The 23,720-nt window shown below is 42.4% G+C and overlaps 2 protein-coding genes across 2 annotated transcripts; both read right to left on the bottom strand.

The window, feature by feature from the left end:
- Positions 1-431: 431 nt before the first annotated feature.
- LOC122883362 (proline-rich transmembrane protein 3) lies at positions 432-16,064 on the bottom strand. Its single transcript, XM_044211926.1, has 4 exons — positions 15,674-16,064; positions 7,769-8,682; positions 7,331-7,654; positions 432-4,880 (listed from the first exon to the last, which is right to left on the bottom strand). Exons 2-4 carry the CDS (start codon positions 8,601-8,603, stop codon positions 2,866-2,868), a joined length of 3,174 nt encoding a protein of 1,057 aa, XP_044067861.1. The 5' UTR covers positions 8,604-8,682; positions 15,674-16,064; the 3' UTR covers positions 432-2,865.
- Positions 16,065-20,416: 4,352 nt separating this feature from the next.
- On the bottom strand, positions 20,417-23,602 carry ogg1 (8-oxoguanine DNA glycosylase). The gene is made up of 7 exons (XM_044211923.1): positions 23,029-23,602; positions 22,542-22,906; positions 22,244-22,423; positions 21,414-21,592; positions 21,167-21,314; positions 21,015-21,064; positions 20,417-20,919 (listed from the first exon to the last, which is right to left on the bottom strand). Exons 1-7 carry the CDS (start codon positions 23,136-23,138, stop codon positions 20,719-20,721), a joined length of 1,233 nt encoding a protein of 410 aa, XP_044067858.1. The 5' UTR covers positions 23,139-23,602; the 3' UTR covers positions 20,417-20,718.
- Positions 23,603-23,720: the final 118 nt, after the last annotated feature.

Below are 23,720 nucleotides of genomic sequence, written 5' to 3'. Positions count from 1 at the left end.
AGCAGTAAAATTATAGTCTGTGGGATTGTGAATACAAGCACAAGATTACACTGAATGAGAAGCTGGCTGTGATCGTTCTTGGCACTGTCTCCCACCCCAGGGCGTAAGTGACAGAAAAAGTCCTGTTTGACAACATGAAGAACATAATGATGGCAAATGGCTCCACTAATGACGTTTTTGATTTTATGATCTCCTTTCATGCGCAAAGGTTAGCTATGTTTGCCTGTATGTTTGTCTATGTTGGAGACTTAAAAAGAAAGTAGAGGATAGAAAAAAAAGACCGCTATTAATTTTTATTGCTGTTTTCCCAGGAAAAGTTGGTGACTGGAATAATAATTTCAACATAGTGAACAGTTTGATGAAGACTACAAGAAGATGAAAAACAATGTGAAATACATAAAAAATTATAAACAGCAATAATAATAAGGGGCTTTCAAGTTTTCTTGTTTTTATTTGAATCCAGACATGAAATGCAGCAAGAAATACAAGAACAAAAGTTTAATGAGCAAAATAAACAACAACACTGTACTTCTGCACTGTGACTACAGACTGGAGGGGGCACATTGATTGTATTTTCTATGGCACGTACTGCTTTGTGGAGGGGACAACACTACGGGTGCTGGAGGTGCCACCCTGGTCATGAAGTAAAAGAGGTAACAGCGAGTACTGATACACTGAAATCTTACGGGTTCATTGGAATGTAGACAACACAAGGCCATTGTACTTTTAAATACTAAACAAGTTAAGCATCTCACATCACTGGGAGGTACTGCAAGTCACCCTGAGGTAACTGGAAAACAAGTCATGGACTGGCTCTCATCAGTAACAGAGGCATAAATTACATTTTATTCCAAAATGATGTTTATCCACTTTGGAAAAATGTCACTTTTTCATTCACAAAAGCAACCCAAGATAACATTCCAGTAATCATTTTGTGAGAACAAGGCTCAGTTTAAAAAAAAAAATTAAAAAAATCTCATGTTGGAACAAAACTTTTCAAATGTGAGACTGAGGAGGGAACCACTGGGTTATTTTCACCAAACATATTCAAGTTAATGAATAGACTAAAAATGGTTCCATGTGAAGTGTTTTGTCTGTTTCTTTCCAATACCTTCGTCATCATTTAATGACAGAAAAGATTAAAAAGAAATGAAAATCCTGCAGACCGTGGCCATCAGTTACTCATTTTGCAAAATCTGCATTATAACAATCCTGAGCACAGCCCAGAAGGTCCTTGACATAACCTCTGCGGTTAAGTATCAACTGTCACAGCTCTGCATGTCCTTAACAGGCCACAATCTGATGTCAAAATAGCATAACTGTCTGCACAGCTCAGACACATAAGCAATACCACTTTAGATTGTCTTTCACAGTAACAACTACAACTATGTTTCAAATACATCTTTATTCATGAACATCAAAAATAACATTATTTACATTGTTGCTTATACATCATATATTTGAAAGATATTTTCCTCTTGAGTAGTAAAATACTTCAGTCTAGTGCTCAGGTTTACAGTTAAGTGCTCTGTTATTGAGTTAGGTCTAGTATAGGAGATCTGAGGTTCATGCCAAGCCAGTCTGGGGTGCTGCCCTGCAAAGCTGTGTAGCATTTAATTAGTCACCATATCAAACAGTCTAAATTGATTGAATGCAACTGATAGGATCATGATTATGTTTAATATTCTTAGTCAAATTGTGTAAAAATGCAGTCAGAGGCTTTAATCGTACATAATTATTAATTGCAAAAGCTCTGCCCTAAAGCAAAATAACAATATGAAATGCATTAACCTCACAGGTGAAAGCTTGAATCTCATTTTGAAGTCTGACAACTTCAGCTACAGCTAAAAGCCTCAGCAACACTTTCATATGTAAGAATGCGTCTGCATGTCTCAGGCTGTTGTTTACTGCCCTTCTCCTCATGTAACCAGCTTCACACTAACATACAGGGCAGACTGGACAACAACAACAGCAGCATGTTAAGAGCTTAGAAGTAGTAATCCGTAGCTGAGTCACTATGATACTGGTAAGACGCTATAGAGAGTTAACCCGAATAATGGGTTTATAAAACCATAAAAATAGCACAGAACCAACCAAGGTTATGTATGGCACATCTTTACATCACAAAGCAAACTGAAATATGGAAGACAGCAAATAAACTCCATGAAAGCAGTAAAATTCACGATTGTTGATATCCAGACATTTTTTTCACAGAAACAATAGAAATGGGATCTACAGACGCTTAGAGACACATTTGTCTTTTACCTTTCAAACTTATTGGAACTCTGTTCCCAGACAGGGAGTTGATGATCTAAATCTATTTTATGGATTTCAAACATTGTGGGAATTTGAAATTCATCACAATTACAAATTTAACACCAGTCGCAAGTAGGGACCTGCTAAAGAGCCATTCTCAAGACTTGTTGAAATGTATATATGGTCCCAGTGTACTTGAAGTTATACCAGTGTTATGCAGGTGCGTGTTTGACAGAAAAACACGACAAGAAAGAGAGGGAGATAATGTATGTGTGAGAAAGAAATGGAAAGAGTTATGAGTGTGCTGTGTTGTTTATCTGTGCTGTTTCTCCCAGTTTTACTCCCAGAGTAAAAAAGTATACCATATCTGTTCCACAAACACAGTTATTAAACCCTTTAACAAGGTAAAAGGCAACTAGGTGATATCCTTTAAGGTCATCACCCAGATACACTTTTAAATATTTTCCTTCTTCTAAAAATTAGTTCATTTTTAGGCAGTTTAATGATCAAATTTTCACAATATTTGTTGAAGTCTTGGTTCGGAACAGTATTTGTTAAATGGGTGTGTTTGATGTGTGTGGCCATTGGTCCTCATGTCCAAGTTTTAGTTCATAGATCAATAATTTCACTGCTGACACTGGCAGAGTCGTCATGTCGGCTGACCTCCAGGTAACTCCGTGACCCCACCGGCCTCCCAGCCCTCCCCCGCACCCTTTCTGAGTCCGGGGTGATGAATGGCCGTGTGTCATCCACTCCATCCTCCCCCAGATGCCCTGTTGATGTTCTGGAGGGACGAAGTGACACAGGACAGGACACTGATGAAGGGACACTTCCTGCCGAGTTCCCAGCCCACCGGTGACCCTGGTGGGAGGGCGTGGGGGGAGCAGTCACCTGCCTGCTAGGCACACTGCTGAGAACACTGCCCCCCAAAGGCATGGAAGACTCTGATGGGGCATCGCTGCTCTCAGAAAGCAGCTGAGGATCACTGTTCCTGCGGAGCCAGGGCCCCTGGCTGACCCCTGAGCCCGGGGAGGGGGACTGTGAGGCTGGGTTCAAAGGATGAAACAAGCTCCCTCCTACGATCAAGTGCTCCCTGTGCAGAGCCTCATCAATGCTGCGGGTCAGGTCAATGGGAGATGGGGGCCGCAGATCAAACTCATAAAGTGACAGGGATGTGTCCCTATCCTGATCCAGACTGCCACTCACTGAGCGCTGTGGAGGCCGGCCCAGCGCCTGCAGTCTCAGCAGGGAGCCTGTGGAGCCATCAGATATGCCTCGTTCTGCAGAGTGGCCCCTATTGTTGCGTCCCCGGTTGCTGTCTTTGACGCAGCGTGGCTGAGCAGCAGCCTGCTCATGGTTCTGGTTCCTAATCAGACTCTTGCTGATGTCAGCTCCAGGACGCTCCTGGCCAGCCCAGTTGTTAGGCACCTCCCCTGGTCCTCCTCCTCCTCCCACCCCATTACTGTCAGACTTTCTACAGGGCTTCCCCCTCAGGCTCTGGACTATCTTGGACCAGCAAGTATGTCTTTGAGTGGAGCCTACAGATTGGCCAGGGGACGGCAGGTCTCCTGCTGCTCTGCCATGTGAGCCACCCTCCTCCCTTCCCCGGCAACCCTGAGGCCTCCAGAATACCCAGGAACCCAGGAGTAGGAGGGAGAACCCCCAGGACAGCTCCAGGAGCCGGGCCCAGAAGTGCACCAGCCACCATCCCCAGTTGAAGCTCGTCCAGCTCCCTAGCAGTCCATAGAGCCATAAGGTGGCATGAACATGGAGCCCACAGCACAATGCCCCCAGAACTGCACATACTGCCAGCACTCTCCCCAGGATCACCCCTATCCTCCTGCTCCCTGTCCAAGCCTTCCTCCCAGCCTCTTCAGGGACTCCAGGGTGGGGAATGGGAGGGCAGCGTATACGTGGAAAGACATAGCACAGGAAGCCCAGACAGAGAGCTAGGCCCCAGCACAGGGACAGGACCTGTAGGGTGACAGGCACCACAGGGGACAGGGCTGGGGAAAGCAGATCAGCTGCCAGCAGCAGGGTACACTGCAACACAGCCAACACAGCCACCAGAGGAGGACGCTCCAAAGTTGGAGGTAACACACTTACTCCTGCCACCCTCAATGCCAGCAGTGCCAGGGAAGCCTGTGTCCACACCAGCAGGTGTAGAGGCAAGTTGTAGAGAGCCGTAACTGCAGGGCGAGGGAGGAATTTCCGTGTGCCATAGGGGTCAATTAGAAAGAGAGCTGCCCTAAGGCCTCCAGCCAGAAACAATAGAACATTGGCGAGTACAAGAGCACCCCGATGAGGACAGTTTGTGCCAGGGGACAGCGCAAGGCCGAGAGCAGCTCCAGCAAACAAGAGGAGGAAGAGGCTCGCTGAGCCGTAGACATGCAGCTCCCAGGCAAAAGCTAGCGTCCGGCTCAGGTCACCCCAGTAGAGAAGTGTGCCATTAGGGGAGGGACTGGCGCTGGAAGAGGGGGCTGGATTAGAAGTAGAGTGGGGAGCTTGGTGAGGATGTCCTAGGAGAATGGAGCGGTTCCTCTGACCAATACCAGCCTTATATGTGGGGCTTAACCTTGTTCGGGTGACAGGTACAACACCAGTGGTGAGGAAGGAAGAGGTCCCTAGAAAAAGAGAAACAGAGTTTTGGTTTTCAGTTTTTTTAATTATATGAAACCAAAATGTTAACAGTAAAATTCTTTCTAAATGCCATTTATCTGAAAAGCAGAGCAATAGTATAAGAGTACATGAAATACTATTTTAGAGCCACTAGAGGGGTGTAGCTCACCATCAAAGTTATGAGCTAGAACCATCTGACCCTCTCAGTTCTTTATAGTAACTTAATCAGTTCTGCACACATTGTCCCAGGTCTATAAATAATATAAATATGAAGACAAGGTCTAATCAAATTAGCCAACTCCCAAATCATGGCTTAGTATGGAAATAACAGATCTAAACCACAGACAGTGTGAAAGCAGAAATGTACAGATTACACATCATGTATATGTACTCAATAAGGCAACTGCACATGTAATCCAAAAACAAGGCACAATACATCAGCTAATACCAGCATACAGGGTGAAGAAAATGTTTACATATTCAAGCCAAAGTCTAACCATGTATTGTTAGTCATTTTTATCAAAGTATTAAAAAAAGAAAATTAAGTAAAAAAGGTGTTTACTCATGTAATACAACTGAAATAGCAATCATAACATGCAACAATCTTAGTATAATTTGAATACCACCACATCATCCACATTATATTTATAAATTTATAAGACATTATGCTGATCAAAACTCCTCGGGATAACTGAGTAGTAATTGTGTGGCTTAATTGGATTAGATTATGTAATTAACAAGAACATCTACATTACGTAACACCAAACAGGGTCACAATGCATCCAGGAAAACTCTCTGTTCAAATTTGCAGTATTATACAATACATAACTACCTCATGGGACAAGACAACATATTGACAATGTGGCATCTCATTATCTCTCTGTCTCTCTCTCTTTCCTTTTCTCATGCACACACATACTTCTGTTTGTTCAAGGCACTCCACCTTATCCTCCTGCCCTGGAACCACCCAACAGCATTATAATCGTGAGGCCATTCATCACTGAGTGCTTTGTGAACTACTCAACTGTAAAGATTACACACAGCGTAAAAACACATAACATACAAGAAGTGAGTGAGCACCAGGAAATTATGTCAATAATACCACTAAAGGTATTTTATAAGAAGACAGCAAACACATAACATATAATGACTCTGTGACTGATGGAGAGCTAAGAAACAGTTGTAGCTAAAGGGTATCTTTCTAGAATGAACTCTAAGGAATTGTTTTTCACACACACACACACACACACATTTAAACTTGATGGATGGTGGAACAACATGATCAGTGGTAAAACACTCAGCCAGATAGAGGACTTAAAGCCTGTCCTCACCCTGTAGAAGACACCCATAAAGCTTACACACTGACTAATGACTCACTCCAACATGTGTTTCACTGGCTCTCTCCCTTACTCTGTCCCTCCTATCACACATAAAGACACACACGCACGCACACACAAACACACACACACCCACACAAAACAGTGTGTTCCACTTTCAGAGGCGAGCAATGCCTACAGATCACAGACACACTTCTTTATTTATATAAAAGTATGTTTTACTTCCTTCCCTCAAACTTTTTTTTTCTTACAGGAGCACGATCCAGACACATTCCAGATGTGCTGATCACATTTTACATCTGGATACACTTCCCCCTACCCTTGAGTTTTCTCTTCTCACACACAATGCTTACACAGCTTTTTATGTCCACATGTTGCAATGAACTAAAAAATAAATATCATGTTCCATCTCATAGGACACACAATCATATGTCTATGACCCAGATACTAAATGTGGATAGATATATACATCCAGTACAAACTGGTGCTGCCATGGATACAGGCCATTAATACTTTCAACGACCTGCCAAGGAATCTACTTGAAGACTTTAAATGTGCTCATGGAACAGGAGAGTCTGAAAAGTCATTAAGATGTTGTTCTCATCTTAGAGACTGGCTCATGTGTCCCATGTGTCATGCTTTTCCTTTTCCATCTACTTTTTTCTCAACTCCCCTCCCTACATCCCTTTCTTTGTGCATCTGGTTTTCATTACCATCCCCACTCCCTGCTTTTCTATGCCTGTACCTTTCTTCTACCACACTTTCACCCACCCCATCTACTCTCTCATCTGTATTCCCAACAGTCTCTTTTTCAGACCCTACTTTCCTCTTGTCTATCTCTTTGCCTGGCTGCAATTCTACCCACCCCCTCTTCAGCCCTCCCTCTCACCTCCTGCTCATACTTTCATCCCTTGCTGTGTCTACCCCCACGCATCTACCACCCCACTTTCCATGGAAAAGTGTCTCTGCTTTTTCCCTCCTTTGAAGCCTTTTCCAGATTATGCCAGTATAAAATTCGCAGCTGCACAAATAATTCCATTTTAAATTATCAAAGGATAAAGAACACTCTAAAACTAGTCAAATAACAAAGACAAGAATACAAGATTCTCCTTTCTTACCTGTCCTTGATGACTGTGAAGTTGTGCTAGCTGTATTTCTTCCTAGTTGTGCTGTTTTGTTGGGTTGATTTGTTGTTTTGGAGGATATTTTCAAAGTTTCCTCCTTAGTCGTAAGAATACTAGTTGTAGATGTGGTTGTCACTTGCTGTGTCGTGGTGTTTGAAAGGGAACTGCTTTGGTCAGTAACTGATTGTCCTGCAGTCTGTGACTCTTTATCGATAGAGCCAGCGGGGGTAGTCATGGGTTGGGGTAATGTCACAGCAGCAGAGTCCTGCTTTGGAGTAACTCGGTGGACGGTGGAAAGAGTGTTCACTGTCAGTTCACCTAAAAGATGGTGGAAAAGAGACATTTGTGACATGGTGTAAAGATTTTGACCTTAACAGCACCTTACTGTCATGAAGCATTCATTCAAACATTCAAACATATTTGATTTCTCACCTGTTAACACTACAGTCCGAGGTGTTGCTTGTGTGACCACAGGGGAAAGTGTTGCTCTTGTCTCTGTGGTTGTCTGTGGCATCAAAAAGATTTTACTGGCTGTTGTAAGCGCAAACAGGTGAGGCTTCACAGTCTGACTGTCCAGTGGTGGTGTTTTTACATCAGAAACTTTAGATATCGCGGTCTGTGCCTGTGGCTGATACTGTGCCATTTCATTACCAACCGTCGGCGGAGGAACAGGTGATTCCTCCTTCACAAGCATCACTGTTGGAATACTACCTGATCCCAACCCCTGCAAATCATCATCCTCTGCCTCTTTGGCTGACTCCTCCTCTGGATTTACTGCTGTCACTGGCTTATCACCTGCAGACTCAGCGACAGCAATGGAGGGCAAAGTGGGCAGAGGTGGAGTTGAGCCTTTTGTAGTAGCATCTCCCTTTGCAAAAGCCCTGCTGAATGCTAAACTAGCTGTATCAGTCCTGGGCCTGGAGGCAGTAGGTTGAGTTAAAATTGGCCCGTTGCTGAGGTTCTGCGTAGAAAAAGCAGATATAAAAGAAGTGGACTGTTCAGTAGGATGGGAAATTCTTTGCCCCTGTTGCACTGCATTCGTAGTTGTCAGTCTATCCTGGATTGTAGCTCTGATAGGCACATCACTACGTCCTCTGGGAGGCAAAGAAGGCCAGAATCTAGCAGTCTGCTTGGTTGGTTTAGGTGAAGAATTAATAGGCAGGTCCAGAGGAGAGAAGGAGGAGGAGGAGCCAATGATGGTCTGGGCATCTGAAGGATAGAGGAGGGAAAGGAGGAAGCCCAAGAAAAGGAGAGACACGGGAGCCATGGTCTGCCTCCGAGTGGTGAGCAGTGACTGGTCCCTCTGGTTGTCTGTCAGTGTGTCACACCATCTTTCCACTGTGCTTCTGTTGACAGAGAAAAACAGGTAATTTTTACATTTCATGTAATAAAACAAACTACACAGGCACAAACAGAAAAAGCACTGTGGGTATGTAAACACAGGTGCAGAAATACAGTTAAAAACGTATTTCATCTCAGACTCCATTGCAGAATTCTTGTCTATTAAGTAGCAATGGTCCATAACATTTAATTCATGATATTGTGTAAATCAGTATGAATTTGTGATGATGTATAATTGCTATGGTGATTCAGAGGGCAGGTCAATAAAACTCCCAAATAGGTTTTAGCAGCATGACACCTGGTTTCAGAATACATGGCACATATGCCAACACACACACAGACGCATACAAAGGCAAGAGTTCAGCTTGTAAGTTATATAACAAGTTGCACCAACAAAATGATCAAGCCAAAACAAAACAAAAGGAGTCACAGATGGTTTCACTCAGTGGCAGATGGACACATTAATGTTTTTTCCTAAGTGTCTCTGCCATAAAATGTTCTTTGGATGAATATCAGTTTCTTTCTCCTCCAAAGTCTTCAGTTTTTGTTCCAATCTGCAGGACTCTATTCCCGTTTCTGCTAGTTCTGTTTGAGTCATGGATGCCAGGAGCTGACAGCTGTAACGCAGAGTGTGGTGAAGCCCAGAGAGCCCAGTGACACGGAGAGACCCCCAGGCCCTTGAGGATTACACAATCCTACGAGTCATCTAGCTAAACAGCTGCCAGTCGCATCCCCTCAACATGCACTTCTTATCAAAAAAACATACCTTTTACTATTTGAGCCTTACATAAACCTCCCTTGTTCACACTAGTCTCTAGCTATGACTCACAGTGGGAGATAACCTGGGAGGGAGCAGTCAGGATCTTATCGAAACTTCAGCTAAAACATCAGGAGGAAATGCACAGAAAACAGAAATCAGTGCCTATGGGAGAATTCATTCTACTGCTTTTGACTCATCTAGGGCCAATACACAGCTGCAATGTCTAGTTCTCTGAGAAATTACTGCAGCTGCACACCAGGGTTGGAATTAGCATTTTGTGTTCATGAACACACATAAGATGTGAGTAATCCGTGTGAACCTATGGAAAAAATGCGTTTAAGTATTTGTGTGCACAAGTGGTCAGTCACCAAGCAGGAAGTCACAGAGCATACTGTAGGTATGTGAGAAAATTTAGACTAGTGCACAACAAATGCAATCTCGCTTGCTTTTGAACTTCTATTCAGCAATGTTTTGTTTCCCTGTTTACTAAGTGTTTTACACACGAGCAGCTGAAGAGAAAAACTGTCCATGAGTACAGTAAGTAGTATATCTCAATCTCCACCCACTCACAGTAGCCTCAATGTTTATTTTCCTTCCTGTCTTATCCACCTCTTCACTCTTAGTCTAGTTGGCTGTTGGCCAATCCAACCTCTGATTAATCCCTGGTTTTCCTCTTTCTTTCTTTTCCTCTTGTCCCCCATTTAACTGGAGTTATTTCAACACAGTCCAACAGCATGCTCCTAAGTGAGGGTTGAAAGAGGGCCCTGAAGATAGGGAGATAAGGTGGATATAAGAATGCAGAGATAAGAAAGATGAGGATGCTCACAGAAAGCATAGGCAGGAGGGAAAGACAGAGATGGAAGGGCGGAGAAGGTGGAAGAGGCATGGTGATGGTAATGAAGCTGACAGTGGAGGATACAGTGAAGGGAGGGGGCGAGAATTGAGGGGATCTGTGACTAAAATTAAGACAGAGAAGTGGTGAGGGCTATAAATTTGGAGGATGTGGACATCGCTAGTTGATAGAAACTGACAGAAACTATGAAGCAGAATATTTGAGAAAAAGAGGAAAAGTCACAAGGACACTATGTTTCAGGATTAACAGGACTGTTATGGTCCAAGCGCAGATATGGCAGTCTGTCCAGGAAGACATACGTAGAAACTGAGTCTGCTTCACCTTTCCTCTCAGGTTAACTGGCAGGTGCTCAGTCTCTGGCAGCCGCAGAGTATTAATCTCATCTCCACACATGGGCCATAAGCACAAACACATAGCTGCACACACAGCAGTGGTTCCCCAAAATGTTTTTCTTTACTACATTTAGACAATTTGACTAGAAGTTTCCACTGAGCTAATACAAATGGAGTACATTTAGGCTGATTGGCAGCTCCTCTAAGCAGTCTGAATTACAGGCCTGGAACAGGACACCATGTGTGCTGTTGGATTTCATTTCTAACCAAACACTACAAAGACCAGATCAGTGTAATCAGCTGGTTTGGTGTTTGGCTTGAAAATAAACCTGCATGCTCTCAGCCCACCATACTACATCCCCGTCAATAATGAGTAAAACACAGACACACACACTCACAAATAAGACAGCACGTCCCTCTGCGACCATCCATGGGGAGAAGACAGATGGGTGCATGGGTCAGTCAGAGTATTTTTATCATGTTTAACCCCTCAGGGCTGAGGGACACATCACTCTGTATTTCATTGGAAGTGGAGTGTGCATGTTGTGTAGATGTCGTCACTCTCTCTCGCACAATACGTTCTTTATCCAGAGCAGGAAATGCCCACGGGTAATATCCAATAGTACAGCAGCAGGCAACAATCTGAAAGATTACTATAAACTCCTTGCCCACAGTATATAGACCTGCTGGTTATACAATCACATGACTCAGTACAACAGCAGCTGTTACCAAGCAGTTAATCGTTGCAATAGTGATGTCATGTCTACACTAATGTATTACTATGACCAGCTAATGTCCGTACTTTATATAAAGGAACAAGGCAGAGGGAGTGGGGTGTTTTTTGGAGAATCTCCCTCTTTCTTGCAAATGTTCTCTCTCTCTCTTCTGGCAGATTCCATGCAGTCTGGCAGTGCAAAATTTCCATTCATTTCAGTGAATATTTTCAGAGGCAGACATAAGTCTGTTCGTGGACAGAAGGATCTGTGTCTTTTCAACAAAGACTGGTCTAACGTACACTTGTCTCCATCAGGGCTGGGTATCCAACCTCAATACTTTTTGGTAATGACCGAAATATGTCCTAAGCACAGAGTACTGAAAGATAGCATTGAATGTCAGGTCAGATTTGTAATGTTGTTTGCTTATTCTTTGATCAGATAGTTCCTGATTGAAATCACATTTTTGCTAATTTTAGACAGTAATTAATTTAGGCAAAAATCTTGTACAGTTGCTTGTGTTTAGACAACTACATTTGAGAACTTTGGCTTATGTTGTTAAATTAAATAAAAACATGTTCATATTCCTCAAAGAAAGGTATTGAAATAAGTCCTGCACAAGTATTGAAACAAGACTAGTCTACAGCCATGCTAGTGGCTCTGAGAGGCTGTATTTAGGCACAACGGTGCTTTGAGCTAAATGCTAATGTTGGTATGCTAAGATGCTCCCAATGACAATACTAACATGCTGATGTTTAGCAGGTAATGTTAATCATGTGTACAACAGAGGCTAATGTCAGTTATTTAGGTAGTTATGGTATTTGGTCAAAACCAAAGTATTGCACAAAATAAATTTATACCTGATTATGATGCTAGATGAAAAGTCAGACAATCGCCAAAGTTGTTACAGTTCATCCTGAGGGAAACGTGAATGCCTGTACCAAATCTCATGACAATCCATCCAACAGCTGTTGAGATATTTCACTCATAACCACAAATGTTGACCTCATTGTGGCAATAGAGGAAAAGTCAGGAGATCACCAAAGTCGGTAGGATTCATCCTCTGGGGACCATGAATGTCTGTACAAAATTTCATGGCAATCCATCCAATAGTTGTTGAGATATTTCAGTCTGGACCGAAGTGGTGGATCGACCAACATTGCCATAGCTGCTAGCATGGCTAGAAATGACCCAGCCCTATTTCCATCAGTATATGTGTGAATATGTGTGGACACACCCTGTGTGTCATTGCATGAGATGAGGTCATATCTTTGAGTGCCCAATACCTGAGTTGACTCCAATGTCAAGGTTGCTCTCTAATGAGCAGGATTTAACAGTCATAGTCACTCATGACCAGAGAGGCTCTGAGCTGAGAGGAAGAGCTTGTAAATGGATGATAGGGAAGAACAGGAGTGGGGCAGGGGAAAATAAGAAAAGATACGAATCATTCAAAAAGAATGACAAGAAACTGACTGTAAAAATCAGATTACGAGGCGAGAGGTACAGTAACAGGGTTTCTGCAGTGACAGCAAGAATGGACAGACACAGAAAGCAAAGACAGAAGAATAGTAAAGATGGACAGAGAGAAAAAGAGAGGGAAAGAAGGAGACTGGAATAAACCAGCAGAGAGATGTGTGTCAATGGACATCTGCACTGCAACGGTTCCTCAGTCAAACAGAGCAGTTAAGTATTACTTGCCAAACAGATGTATAACTTGTTTGTACTGTGCTATGTAGGGGGAGAGGTGAGACTGTGGAGCAGTTTATGTATGTGAATTTGTGTGTACAAGAGACAGAGAGAGAAATAGAGAGAGAGAGGAAATGGGAGAGGGAGTATGTGTGGTTAACTTGGTATGCGGGTAGTGGGGGAGCGTAAAAAATTCCACACCTTGAAATAACATATGGATTGCAAACAGCTCCCTCAATATTCTTGTGCTTATTTAAATAGTTACCATATTAATTATAGCTACCATATTTAAATAATTTAATAAAACAGGCACTTAACTATTCAGTTTAAATGAAGCTGATTAATATACGAGGAGATACACGAGCTCTTCACATGCATTATAGATTCTCCAGGAAGTTTTCCAAGCAAGAACTTAGACTAAAGCTGTCCATTTAGCTCTTAAGACAAAGCAAAGCCTGTTAAAGATGCCTCTGTTGTAGTGGTCCACTGCCCAGCGACCGACCACAAATTGAGGTTACGCTATATTAAGAGAGGAGGCTCCAGAACCAATTGTGGATGTTTTTGATCCCCAGCTGAAGAGGATGTCCACCTTAAAAGTCTTTGACTGATGTTCCGCTTTCATGCGAGCCACATGTCAAAGGCTGAAGTTCAACCTTAAAGGGTGACACACTTTAACTGCACTGTGACACCACACACGCACACACATCTTGACAGACGCAGCCCGCTGCACTCGGGGGTAAAACACAGGCTACGAATATTGACATATGAGAGGTGACCATGGAAATAAAGTTTACCGGAGAGCTTACATTGTGTACACAGACTCAGTGAATAACTATGATTTGAGTGTTTTCAGAATGTCAAATTTGCACTCACACACTCCTAGAAAACACACCCTGAGAGATACTAAGTCTGGTGACTAATTGAGACAGCTGCTAAACCATATCAAGCCACAAAATACTTTCAGGAAGACAGATTACAGGCATCTCAAGTTAATACTGTTTGCCTGCTACAGGGAGTTAACCACAGCTCCACACTTCAACCCAAGACTTTCACTTTGTTACAGCTGGATGCAATAAAATAACTGCTGTGTTAAGTGGTGTGTTGTGCGGCAGTCAGTGAAGTTGAAAAAGAGATTGTATGTATATAAAAATAAAGTATTATCTTGTACATAGATGACCTTTGTGCATATTTACAACTTCATAAAAATGTGATAAGGCACTTACTGGTCTACCCCCACAGCCAAAAAGATACAGCGCCATGAAAGAGCTTAGGAACAGATCATGTCGAGTGCTTGGTGGGTTTGTGCTTCATTGATATACTGATGTCTTGATTTATGCTTTCCACTATTCTGACAGTTCAGGACTGTGTGTTCTGGGAAGTGTGTTATGTCTGCTGTTAAATAAGTATTATTTAACTGTACTGCCAATTTAAAGGCATTTGGCCTAAAATATGGGTGAATGATAACTTTTTTTAAACAAGATAAGCCATTTTTAGGCTACTCGCAGTCATAGATCATCTTCTGTCCTGTTGCACCCTTTCACTCTTTCACAAACTCACTTCTCCGTGAAGACACTATTCAAGCAGCCAGTAAATCTTTCTTGAGCTGCTTTAAAATTGGATAGGGCCTTTTTCTCTTGTCAGTGGAACAGGGTGTGCTGTTTTTCTCTTGAATCCGAGTTGTCTGGCAGGGCTCTGCGTTACATCCAGTAGCACTTTGGAGCAGCTCTGCCTGTGCGCTCTCAGTGAGAGGCGCATTAGCCCCCTTTGCATGCGTTCAAATCCTGATGAGGAACAGGTGTATCTCCTCTAAGTGCCGCAGCCCTTGTACCTACATATTGAGGTTGGACAACCCTCGTAAATATACTGTAGACACACAGACACAACACGTTGCGCGCCTGCCAGCAGTGGCCAATTTGATAAATAGTAAGCCCACTTGTTGCTGTTTAACCAAAGCGCGAAGTTATTTCTTTTTAGACTGTGATGCCTTTTCAGTTTCCTGGGATATTTGGGCATTTAGGTTTTCCATGCAAATTAATGAAACACGAGAAGCTGGCTGGTTGAATCGCATGGCTGGTGAAGTGGGCTGTAGCGTTATGTCACACAAACTACGATCATTTTAAAGCTATTTCTAATGGTGGGTCGTTACAGAACTGAATCAAAGGGTCACATATATATATATATATATATATATATATATATATATATATATATATATATATATATATATATATATATATATATATATATATAACGTTACAACCACACGCTGACGTTCACCGTTGGTCACGAAGAGCAGTAAACGTTACTATATGTACGTTACCGTCCTAACGGCAGGAAGACGCCGTGATGGCTTCAACGGACAAAATTCGTCAAAACTGCCGCTTTGTCCTGCACTCCTCACGATGGGGACATAAGCTCTTATTCCCAATAACAACGTACACAAAGTACGTACCACGCAGGAAACCAAGTACAGGTTAAAAAAATGTGAAAGTACGACAAACCCCCAGCTTGTTAAATTAACGTTAATAGCCTGTAAACCTGAACCAACGGCTGTTACCGCGGCACAGATAGCTAGAGGCAACGTCACGCGTGGATCACTGCCGCATAGCAGCCACTCCACAACTGTTATCACAAGTCCATCCGTTAACATACCTGCAGGTCTGTGCGGCTCCTCACCGATGGCGTCCTCTGCGGCAGGATATGAGGACTAGACTATACCGAGTTAGCCAAAGGAAAAGTGTAACGTTAGTCCACGTTCACCGCTTATTAGCCGCTGGGTGGAACTGCCCGTGAAAACGGTCCTCTATGAATCGATACACAAAGAGCTTACGTTCAGTCGCCTTGTACCACTGCCAGCTCTCTAACCATGAGCTAGTAAGGAGATGTACGCCCCCTCCAACTGTTCCATCTCTCTCCACATCGCTCCCTCCCTCTCATTTTTTCTCACAAGGGGATAAACACGACTGCCTGCACGTCTGTTACGCAACAGCAGTCCGCCCGGTCCCGGCACGCAGTTTCAGACTGAGCACCTTGTCACTTTATCTGTTCAGGCAGTGCCCAGTGGAAATATGACGACACAGGCACTGACATCATCGCACGGCGTGCAGTGCCACCATCCAGATTCTGGGGTGTTTTTTTTTCTTTCTCACATTATAGGTGAAAATCAGCTCGTTATGCTCCAAACTGGGTTGTTAAAGTGGCCGGGTGGTCTGAGAGGAGTGTCATGTTGAGACAGGTGAGGTGGAGGCACATGACATTTCTGGCAGAGTGGTGCAGCAGCGGCGAGGACAATAAGCTGGGAACAGAGCTGTGCGTGAAACTCTAGCTCCCTCTCCTCTCCTGCCCTCCAACCAGGGTTTGTAGAGGGGAGCGAGCCACTCTGAGCCAAGATGATACTGGTTCCTTATGCTGCACCTTGGCTCGGTGCCCCCCCTCCAGTCTGATTGTCTCTATGTTACACAAGCACAACACTCTAGTTTGGGCATGTTGTTGAGACTGCAGCTTTACCCTGATTGAGGCCAAATGCAAACATGAACTATGCAAAATTCTCTCAATTTGGTTACCAGCAGAGACCATCTCACTGTGTATCATTTTTTTTTCTCTGTATTTACCACTCATTAGATTGACCTCACTGTACAGTCCTAAAATAACCTGTGCGGCTCAGAGGATTGTCCTAATGCCATTACATTACTACTGAGCCAGCAGGAGAACAGGGACACTTGAAGATGGTAATCACATTATTACATAATGGATTATGATTCATATTCTGTAGGTAGGGGATATGTGAACAAACCCTACATATTTCAAGACATCCATCAAATAGAGAGAAAACTAGGGAATGGATGTTTATGTCAAGTTTTTGTAAGAGATGTCATTTAATTTAGATTATTAGCACATGTTGGCATTTTATGTGTGTGTGTCCATGCACCTCTTATCTGCTACGCACTTCCTGAGTGCATGGTTTATCACATGAATTGACAGTTATGTTTCTGCTGTAATAGGATTACTGTAATCTGGTGTGCCAGAGGGGGATCTGATTCATCTGACATCAGACAAATATTAAAAGTGCCCCGCCTCGAGCAGTCTTTCCTCTTGCACAGGTGCCCTCTACTATTGTCTTGAATGTTAAACAAGGCCTTGTTTAAAATAAGGGGGAGCTCAACGCAGAATAAGACATGAAATACTTGAACTTTGGTGGTCCCATGTTGCTTCACTGAATAAAATTAGACCTTTCTTTCAAAATGAATGCCTTGACATGACGGGGCCTTTGTCCTCCTGTCCCAGTTTTCAACAGTGTTCCAAATGAGTCTCAAGGCAAGTGCTCACACCCACAGTTTTGTCAAGCAGTTTGTAGTAGGTGATTGTGCATTATGACAAGCCTCACCAGGTGTGGTCCTCCTCAAGTATAAGCATATCATTTTCATAATATAACTATAATTATCCCATTGGTCATCTCTGTCCTGAGCTACTTTTTGCTACTCTGATAAACTCCTCCTTTTGAATTACATTTCAAATTTTTCTTATAAATGAGAATAAAATAACCCAAACTAGTGAATGTTTACATGTCCCACTTCTCTTAAATTAAAGCAACCACAACCCAGTAACTTGCACATATATTGCCTTTGACTGACAGCTCTTGATTCATATGGGGAATTTTTAGCAGGCTTTAAATAAAGTGAGAGGGGAGCAGTATTTAAAGCTTGCTAAACGTACAAATTCTTAAAAAGGAAGGAGTTAGCTGCACTGACACTGGCATACACCAAAACCACACACCCCACACCCATATATACAGTGGATAGTGTTTCTATACCATCTTTGTCCAGGAATGTGGTGAATACATTCCACTTAGTCATTTGAATTGATCCTGGTAAGGGCTCTGAAATTTAACTCTGGAGCAGACGGAACTGTTTCTTTCTCCCAATCTATAAGGCATTGAACCTTAATCACAGCCAGCCAACTGGGGATCCTATCAGATGGTAGAACATATTAATTTTCTCCACAAAATAAGCCTCTTTCATTAAGAACAGCCAATACCTTCATATGCTAATGTCCATCCACACACACATGAGTCAGAAAAGCTTAAGATCTAAAATACCTCTGCCAGCTCTGTCCTGTCAGTCTTTCTCTCTATGGCTTTCCCCCTCACCCTATGGTTGTCTAGACACCAAAGAATAATCTCCCCAACTCTGGGCCCCAAAGACAGACTTCATGTGGGGACTGCCTTCCCTATCCCTCAGGCTCCCCCCAGCAGCATTGGGTTTCACCACATCTAAGGTGAATCAACACGACTCTCTTTAAATTTTATCCATCTTAGGTATTGTATCAGCTACTGTTATATAATACATCTGTTACTATTCAGGAATAATAACATCCATCATTTTAAGTAGTAGACAGAGAGTGGATGTGCATAGAGACCATTACTAGGGGCTTGCAGGGGAAAGAAACCTACACAGAGCCTGGATATGAAAAATGGGATCACATTTTTAAAAACATTAATTGATCATAATAATTATATAATAATAATATTTTTCCAAAGTTGACCCCTTTGACAAATATGGTTAGCTTTAATATAAATGGCAACATGATTATACTGTGAACAATGTAAAGTTGTCAACTGTCAGAGATTTACACTTTATTAAATCAGTTGATTTTTATTATTAGTATCCAATATCTTAACTACAATTTAAATATGTACATACTCTTAAATAACTGTACATATACACTTAGTGGCCACCTTATTAGGTACACATGTATAATCTAATGCAATTCAATACAACTGTTCTGCCATAAAGTCTATTTTTCTGAATGCCTGAATTATCAGGGTTGTTTCTTGACACTGTCATAGAGGTGTTAATTAAATTATATGTTTTAGTATTGAAGTCCTAGTTAGTGGTGAAATGCTTTATGACAATACTGGATTTTTAAATAATTTGTGTTTCAGTGTGATGATGTACCTTGATTTGTCCGGCTTGTAATTCACTGGATTAGCCAAAAACAGAAATAACCATCTGGTTGTTTTAGTCTTAAACAGTTTTTCTAATGATTTTCGTACAATATCATGATATTTATCGATATGTTTATATAAAATTCCATATACAGAGATAGGGATTTTATGTATATCATATTCAATCTTGCTGCTGCACATCTGGAAATAGACAGAGGACTTTCCCTGTTGCTGGAGGACCAAAAGTGGTGCCCCCTGGTGCCTGCAAGAAGAAATGAAGCCCTATTAGAGAAAGTAAATGAGAGATGTCCTTTCAACTGAACAATTCCAGAGAACATAACACAAGCTGAGACCCATCTCTTACATAACGCACAGGCCACTGTTGTGTTGTTTTAGTCTTTGTGTGTCAACATGCATGCGCACGTGGCTTTTTCTTTAAAATTCATGTCCCCACCTCCAGCACACTTTCACCTCTCTGTGTCTTTAAAAAAAAAGGTCTTGTTCTCTCAGCTCTATTTTTACTCTGCTTTTCTTCTTCTTCGTGACTCTGCCCTAAAGCTTGGCCCCAGCTTCTGTCCAGCTCAACTGGAGTGGGGATGAAAGCTGACTCACATATTCATTAACACACATGGCTGCACACACTTCCACAAATAAACAACTTCTGTGGATCTAAGACGTGCATATACAGATACACACAGATGCAACAACTGCACGCATGGTGCACCTGCTCACTTACGCCAACATGTCAGAAAACATGTCTTTCAAATTAGGGCAAGAAAGAGGTTTGATTGCCATGTATGCTGCTGCCACATTTTAGACGGATTTCTCTCCATATATTTCAAACAAACTAAAATAATGCTCGGTTATTGCTGTAAAGGGACAGTAATAGGTCAAACACCCCAAGGGACACGTCCATGCTGTCACCAGAGAAAGTCACACTGGCCCCAAGCAGTAACAGCAGATAACTGCAATCCCTGCTATAAAAAGACCAGCTGACACAGTCAACTAATGCCTATAGATAAACATATAGACACCATGGCGCTTCACAGCCACCCAGCCAAATAGCCTTTTATGATCCAACAGACAGACATACTATTTTGATGCAGGGAAACACAACACACCATTTTGGCATCTTATGACCTTTTCAGACATGCATAAAGATGCCATGATGTGTTGGTGCATGGTGTAACAGGAACCCAGGGGCTTGACAGAAAGTATTCACCCAGGGAAATAGTGAAAAATAAATAAATACATTTAAAAAAAAAAGGCTGGCTAAAGCAAAATGGCCCACTATGTGATATTATCTTGCAGAGCAGTATCTTCCAATGCATACTGCCACCTAGGGGCCTCTTCTGGCAATATTTAGCAGAGGTGAGAGCCAATATGACAGTGTTGGTTTTTGTGGGCTTGATGGGCTTTTCTCTCAAAATGCATACACAAAAACATTGTTATTATAGTTAAGTTATTTTGTCTTTATTGTAAAACAAACAAGCAAACACACCAGTGTGCTGTATTTGTACTGTAGTAAACTCATAGGAAAGTAGACATGGGAGAGGTCACAGTAAACAACATAAAACACATGTAAACGAATTTTTTTACAATAATTTGTTTTATACCATGTTCCTGACAAATAAATCTTTTAAATATTTCATTCCAATAGGTTTATTAAATGAAGCTGGCCAAAGTATGTGAAAAATGTGTTGTATTGTAATCTGATGTAAAAAGCAGGTTTACTTCATACCGCTCTCTCATTCTAGGCAGACATCTTTGCTTTCTTGTGACATACTGACTTGGTTTTCTTGTTCTTCACAGTTCCATTTTCTTCTGTCCTAATTTTCATTTTCTTGCATGCTACACTTGTTTCCTCTTCACCATTTTCCTCTTTCTGCGGCTGCTTCAGATGTAGCATGTCTTTCAGTTTTTGGAACTTCTTGAGGTCAGCACAGAACAACACCTAAAACAGATAAAGACACTCTGTGGTTATAGGCAGACAGACCATAAGAGACGTGACAGAAACTCACAGACAGATACTGAATAATGCACACTCACCGACTGTGCCCAACCAGCATAAGGACCCCACAGTTTTCTGAAAAAATCCCCTGTGTAGATATATTACATTGGACATTGTGTTAGAGTTAAAATAAAGAGAACGATTATTCTGTTTAATTAGTGCAACACTGATGAGGCGCATGAATACTAACCAATATCTCTGTGAAGTTTATCTGTGATGCTCTTTTGTCCGCTGCCAGAAGCATAGTTGTAGTCACGTTTAGCAATCTGCCACACGTGTGTGTCTATGGGCACGGCCTCTGCCTTATCCAGGGACATCAGACATACACAGTCCGCCACCTACAGGGAAACACATGCCCTTATTTACAATATCATTGTTACTAGTTCACTTCATTTCAGAAAAATATAAGAGGCTAACGGGTTCTTTTCCTACCATACCTTGGTGCCCACACCAGGGAGAGTACGCAGAGCATCACAGGCCTGCAGATATGGGACACTGCGCAAACCTTCAAGCCACTGGAGCCCATGGGTGTCCAAAATCTGCTTTGCGCTCTGCTGAAGGAACCGAGCCCTGTATCCAAAACCGAGATCCCTGAGACATGCCTCTACGCTGTTGTCTGCCAATTGCAATGTAGAAGACAACACAAATGATGATGACAATAGGTAGGCCTTTTCTGCTTAACAATTCGGTAGTCACATTCACTAACCCTTAAAATGGCTCGTAAACATGATCCTCAATTTAGCTACTGTACTTACTATTTTCTACATTGACAAATGTCACAATTTCTCTCACAGAAGAAGGTATACAGCTGCATGAAATATTTAGGCACTTGAAGGAAGAAATAAACATGAGAGACAGGGTAGTAACATATTTGTCATAAAACCTGGATGTATGTACCACTCAGTTATCACCCTAAGCACTGATCTTATTATTCATATTACAGAGGCTGGGTAGTTGTCAAACCCATGTAAAATGTGGATTTGCACCGCTCAACCATCAATGATAGCCAGTGGTTGTGAAGACATTTCTCTCTATTCTTCAACATGACTAAAGGTGAAAATATTGTTGCATTGGCCAAGATACAAATCAAGGCCTCCTGGTTGGATTTTCTCCCACTGAACCACTAACACTATAGCAAAAGTGAAGGGACAAATAATATCATTGGGGACCCAAGAGACCCATGGTCCTGTCGCAGTTGTCAACCCCACACCACTGATACTAAAGATTATAAATAGGGGCGTTGATCTGTGGAGAAAGAATATGGCACCTGCAAGTGCAGACAGGGAAGGAAAGTTGTAGTAAGACGTTTGATCCAATTGGCATAGTGGGGCGCCCAGAGCCTGACACAGCCTCTCCACCATGCCCTGGATGCGAGAGATGTTGTTGTTGGAGGTGCAAATTAAGGAAAATAGGCATTCAGTGGGGTCCTGGCGCAGCATTCGTACACCTGGGGAGAGACCAAACAATATATTTAACACACATTTCAAACAAACATTGGCTCAGTCTTTACTTACTGTGTATTAAGTGATGCGTGCACACACACACACACACACACACACACTGACCTGTGAAGATGTCTGCAATATGCTTGAAGTGGGGGTCTGCTGCTCCCCATTCCTTGTACAGATCCCCCAGCTTCACATTCAGCTGGAAGTAATCTCTCAGCATCTCTTCTTCCTCCTCAGTGTCCTGCACTAAAGTCACAGCCACCGGCTCCTCCTCTTCCTTCTTCAAAGCTCCTTTGAATCTCTTCTCTGGCTTGTTCTCCATCTGGAAAGGAACACCAGCTCTCCTCTTCCTGTCACTTTCTTCCACCTGCCTGTCTTGGTTTTTGTAAACGTGGTACCAAAGAGTGTCATCTGTCTGAGTCAGAGTCCAAACTCGTCCTCCCATCACTCCGGTCCAGTGGCCTTCTGTAGTTTCTCTCCAGCTGTGGGTTGAGATGTGTTAATACAAAGACACATAGGAGGATCTAAACTGTATTAGGTCTGTCCTGTAATTCTACTGTTGATCAGATTGCTGACAGGCTACATCTGAGCCTGGCCAACCTACCGGAAAGATTGTCCACAGACAAGAGTGAGATCCAGACGCAGCTCTGACTTTGTACAGGCCAGGGATCTCCACATCTTTGCCCCCGATAACAGCACCGCATGTTTGGCCATAACTGTTTTGATGCTAACAGTTAACGTTACAATGCTGTTTAGAGGTTATAACAAGCGTATACTGCTACCACAGTGTCCCGGTATTATAAATCTCATCGTGGTTTGATGTAATGTATGTGACATATAGGGCGTGATAAAACCTACACATTCATGTAAAGGGCTTTTTACGAGGAGCTACAACTTCAATGTACAATTCTTCTTCAGCAGCCAGCGTAAATAACTTTCTCGGAGTTGTTTTAGCTGGCGTCGACACTGATGGACAACAAAGACCTTACACAGCGTTGCAAGGCTGCGCATGTTTGAGAAGAAAAGTTTTCGAAAAGTGGAAAGTTTAGGTACATGTAATTCAAAACGTTATCTAAAATAAATAATAAGTGATTATGGTCCTAACTTCACATTAATAATTATCCGAAATTACTGAAATGTCAATATGATGCAACATCACCCAGATTCCGGTTGCCCTTCCCTTATCGATGTCAACACAACTGCTGATTGGCTCTCTCGCTCGTAGTAGGCGATAACTTCAAGCAAACTCATTCGCGATTGGTCAATGCCATCCCTGCCCGCGGTGTCCTATTGGCG

This window comes from Siniperca chuatsi, linkage group LG10 (genome assembly GCF_020085105.1).
Source record: "Siniperca chuatsi isolate FFG_IHB_CAS linkage group LG10, ASM2008510v1, whole genome shotgun sequence".
Lineage (NCBI taxonomy): Eukaryota > Metazoa > Chordata > Actinopteri > Centrarchiformes > Sinipercidae > Siniperca > Siniperca chuatsi.
Note: the sequence above shows the minus strand (reverse complement) of the source record. Positions and strands in the feature narration are given on the sequence as shown.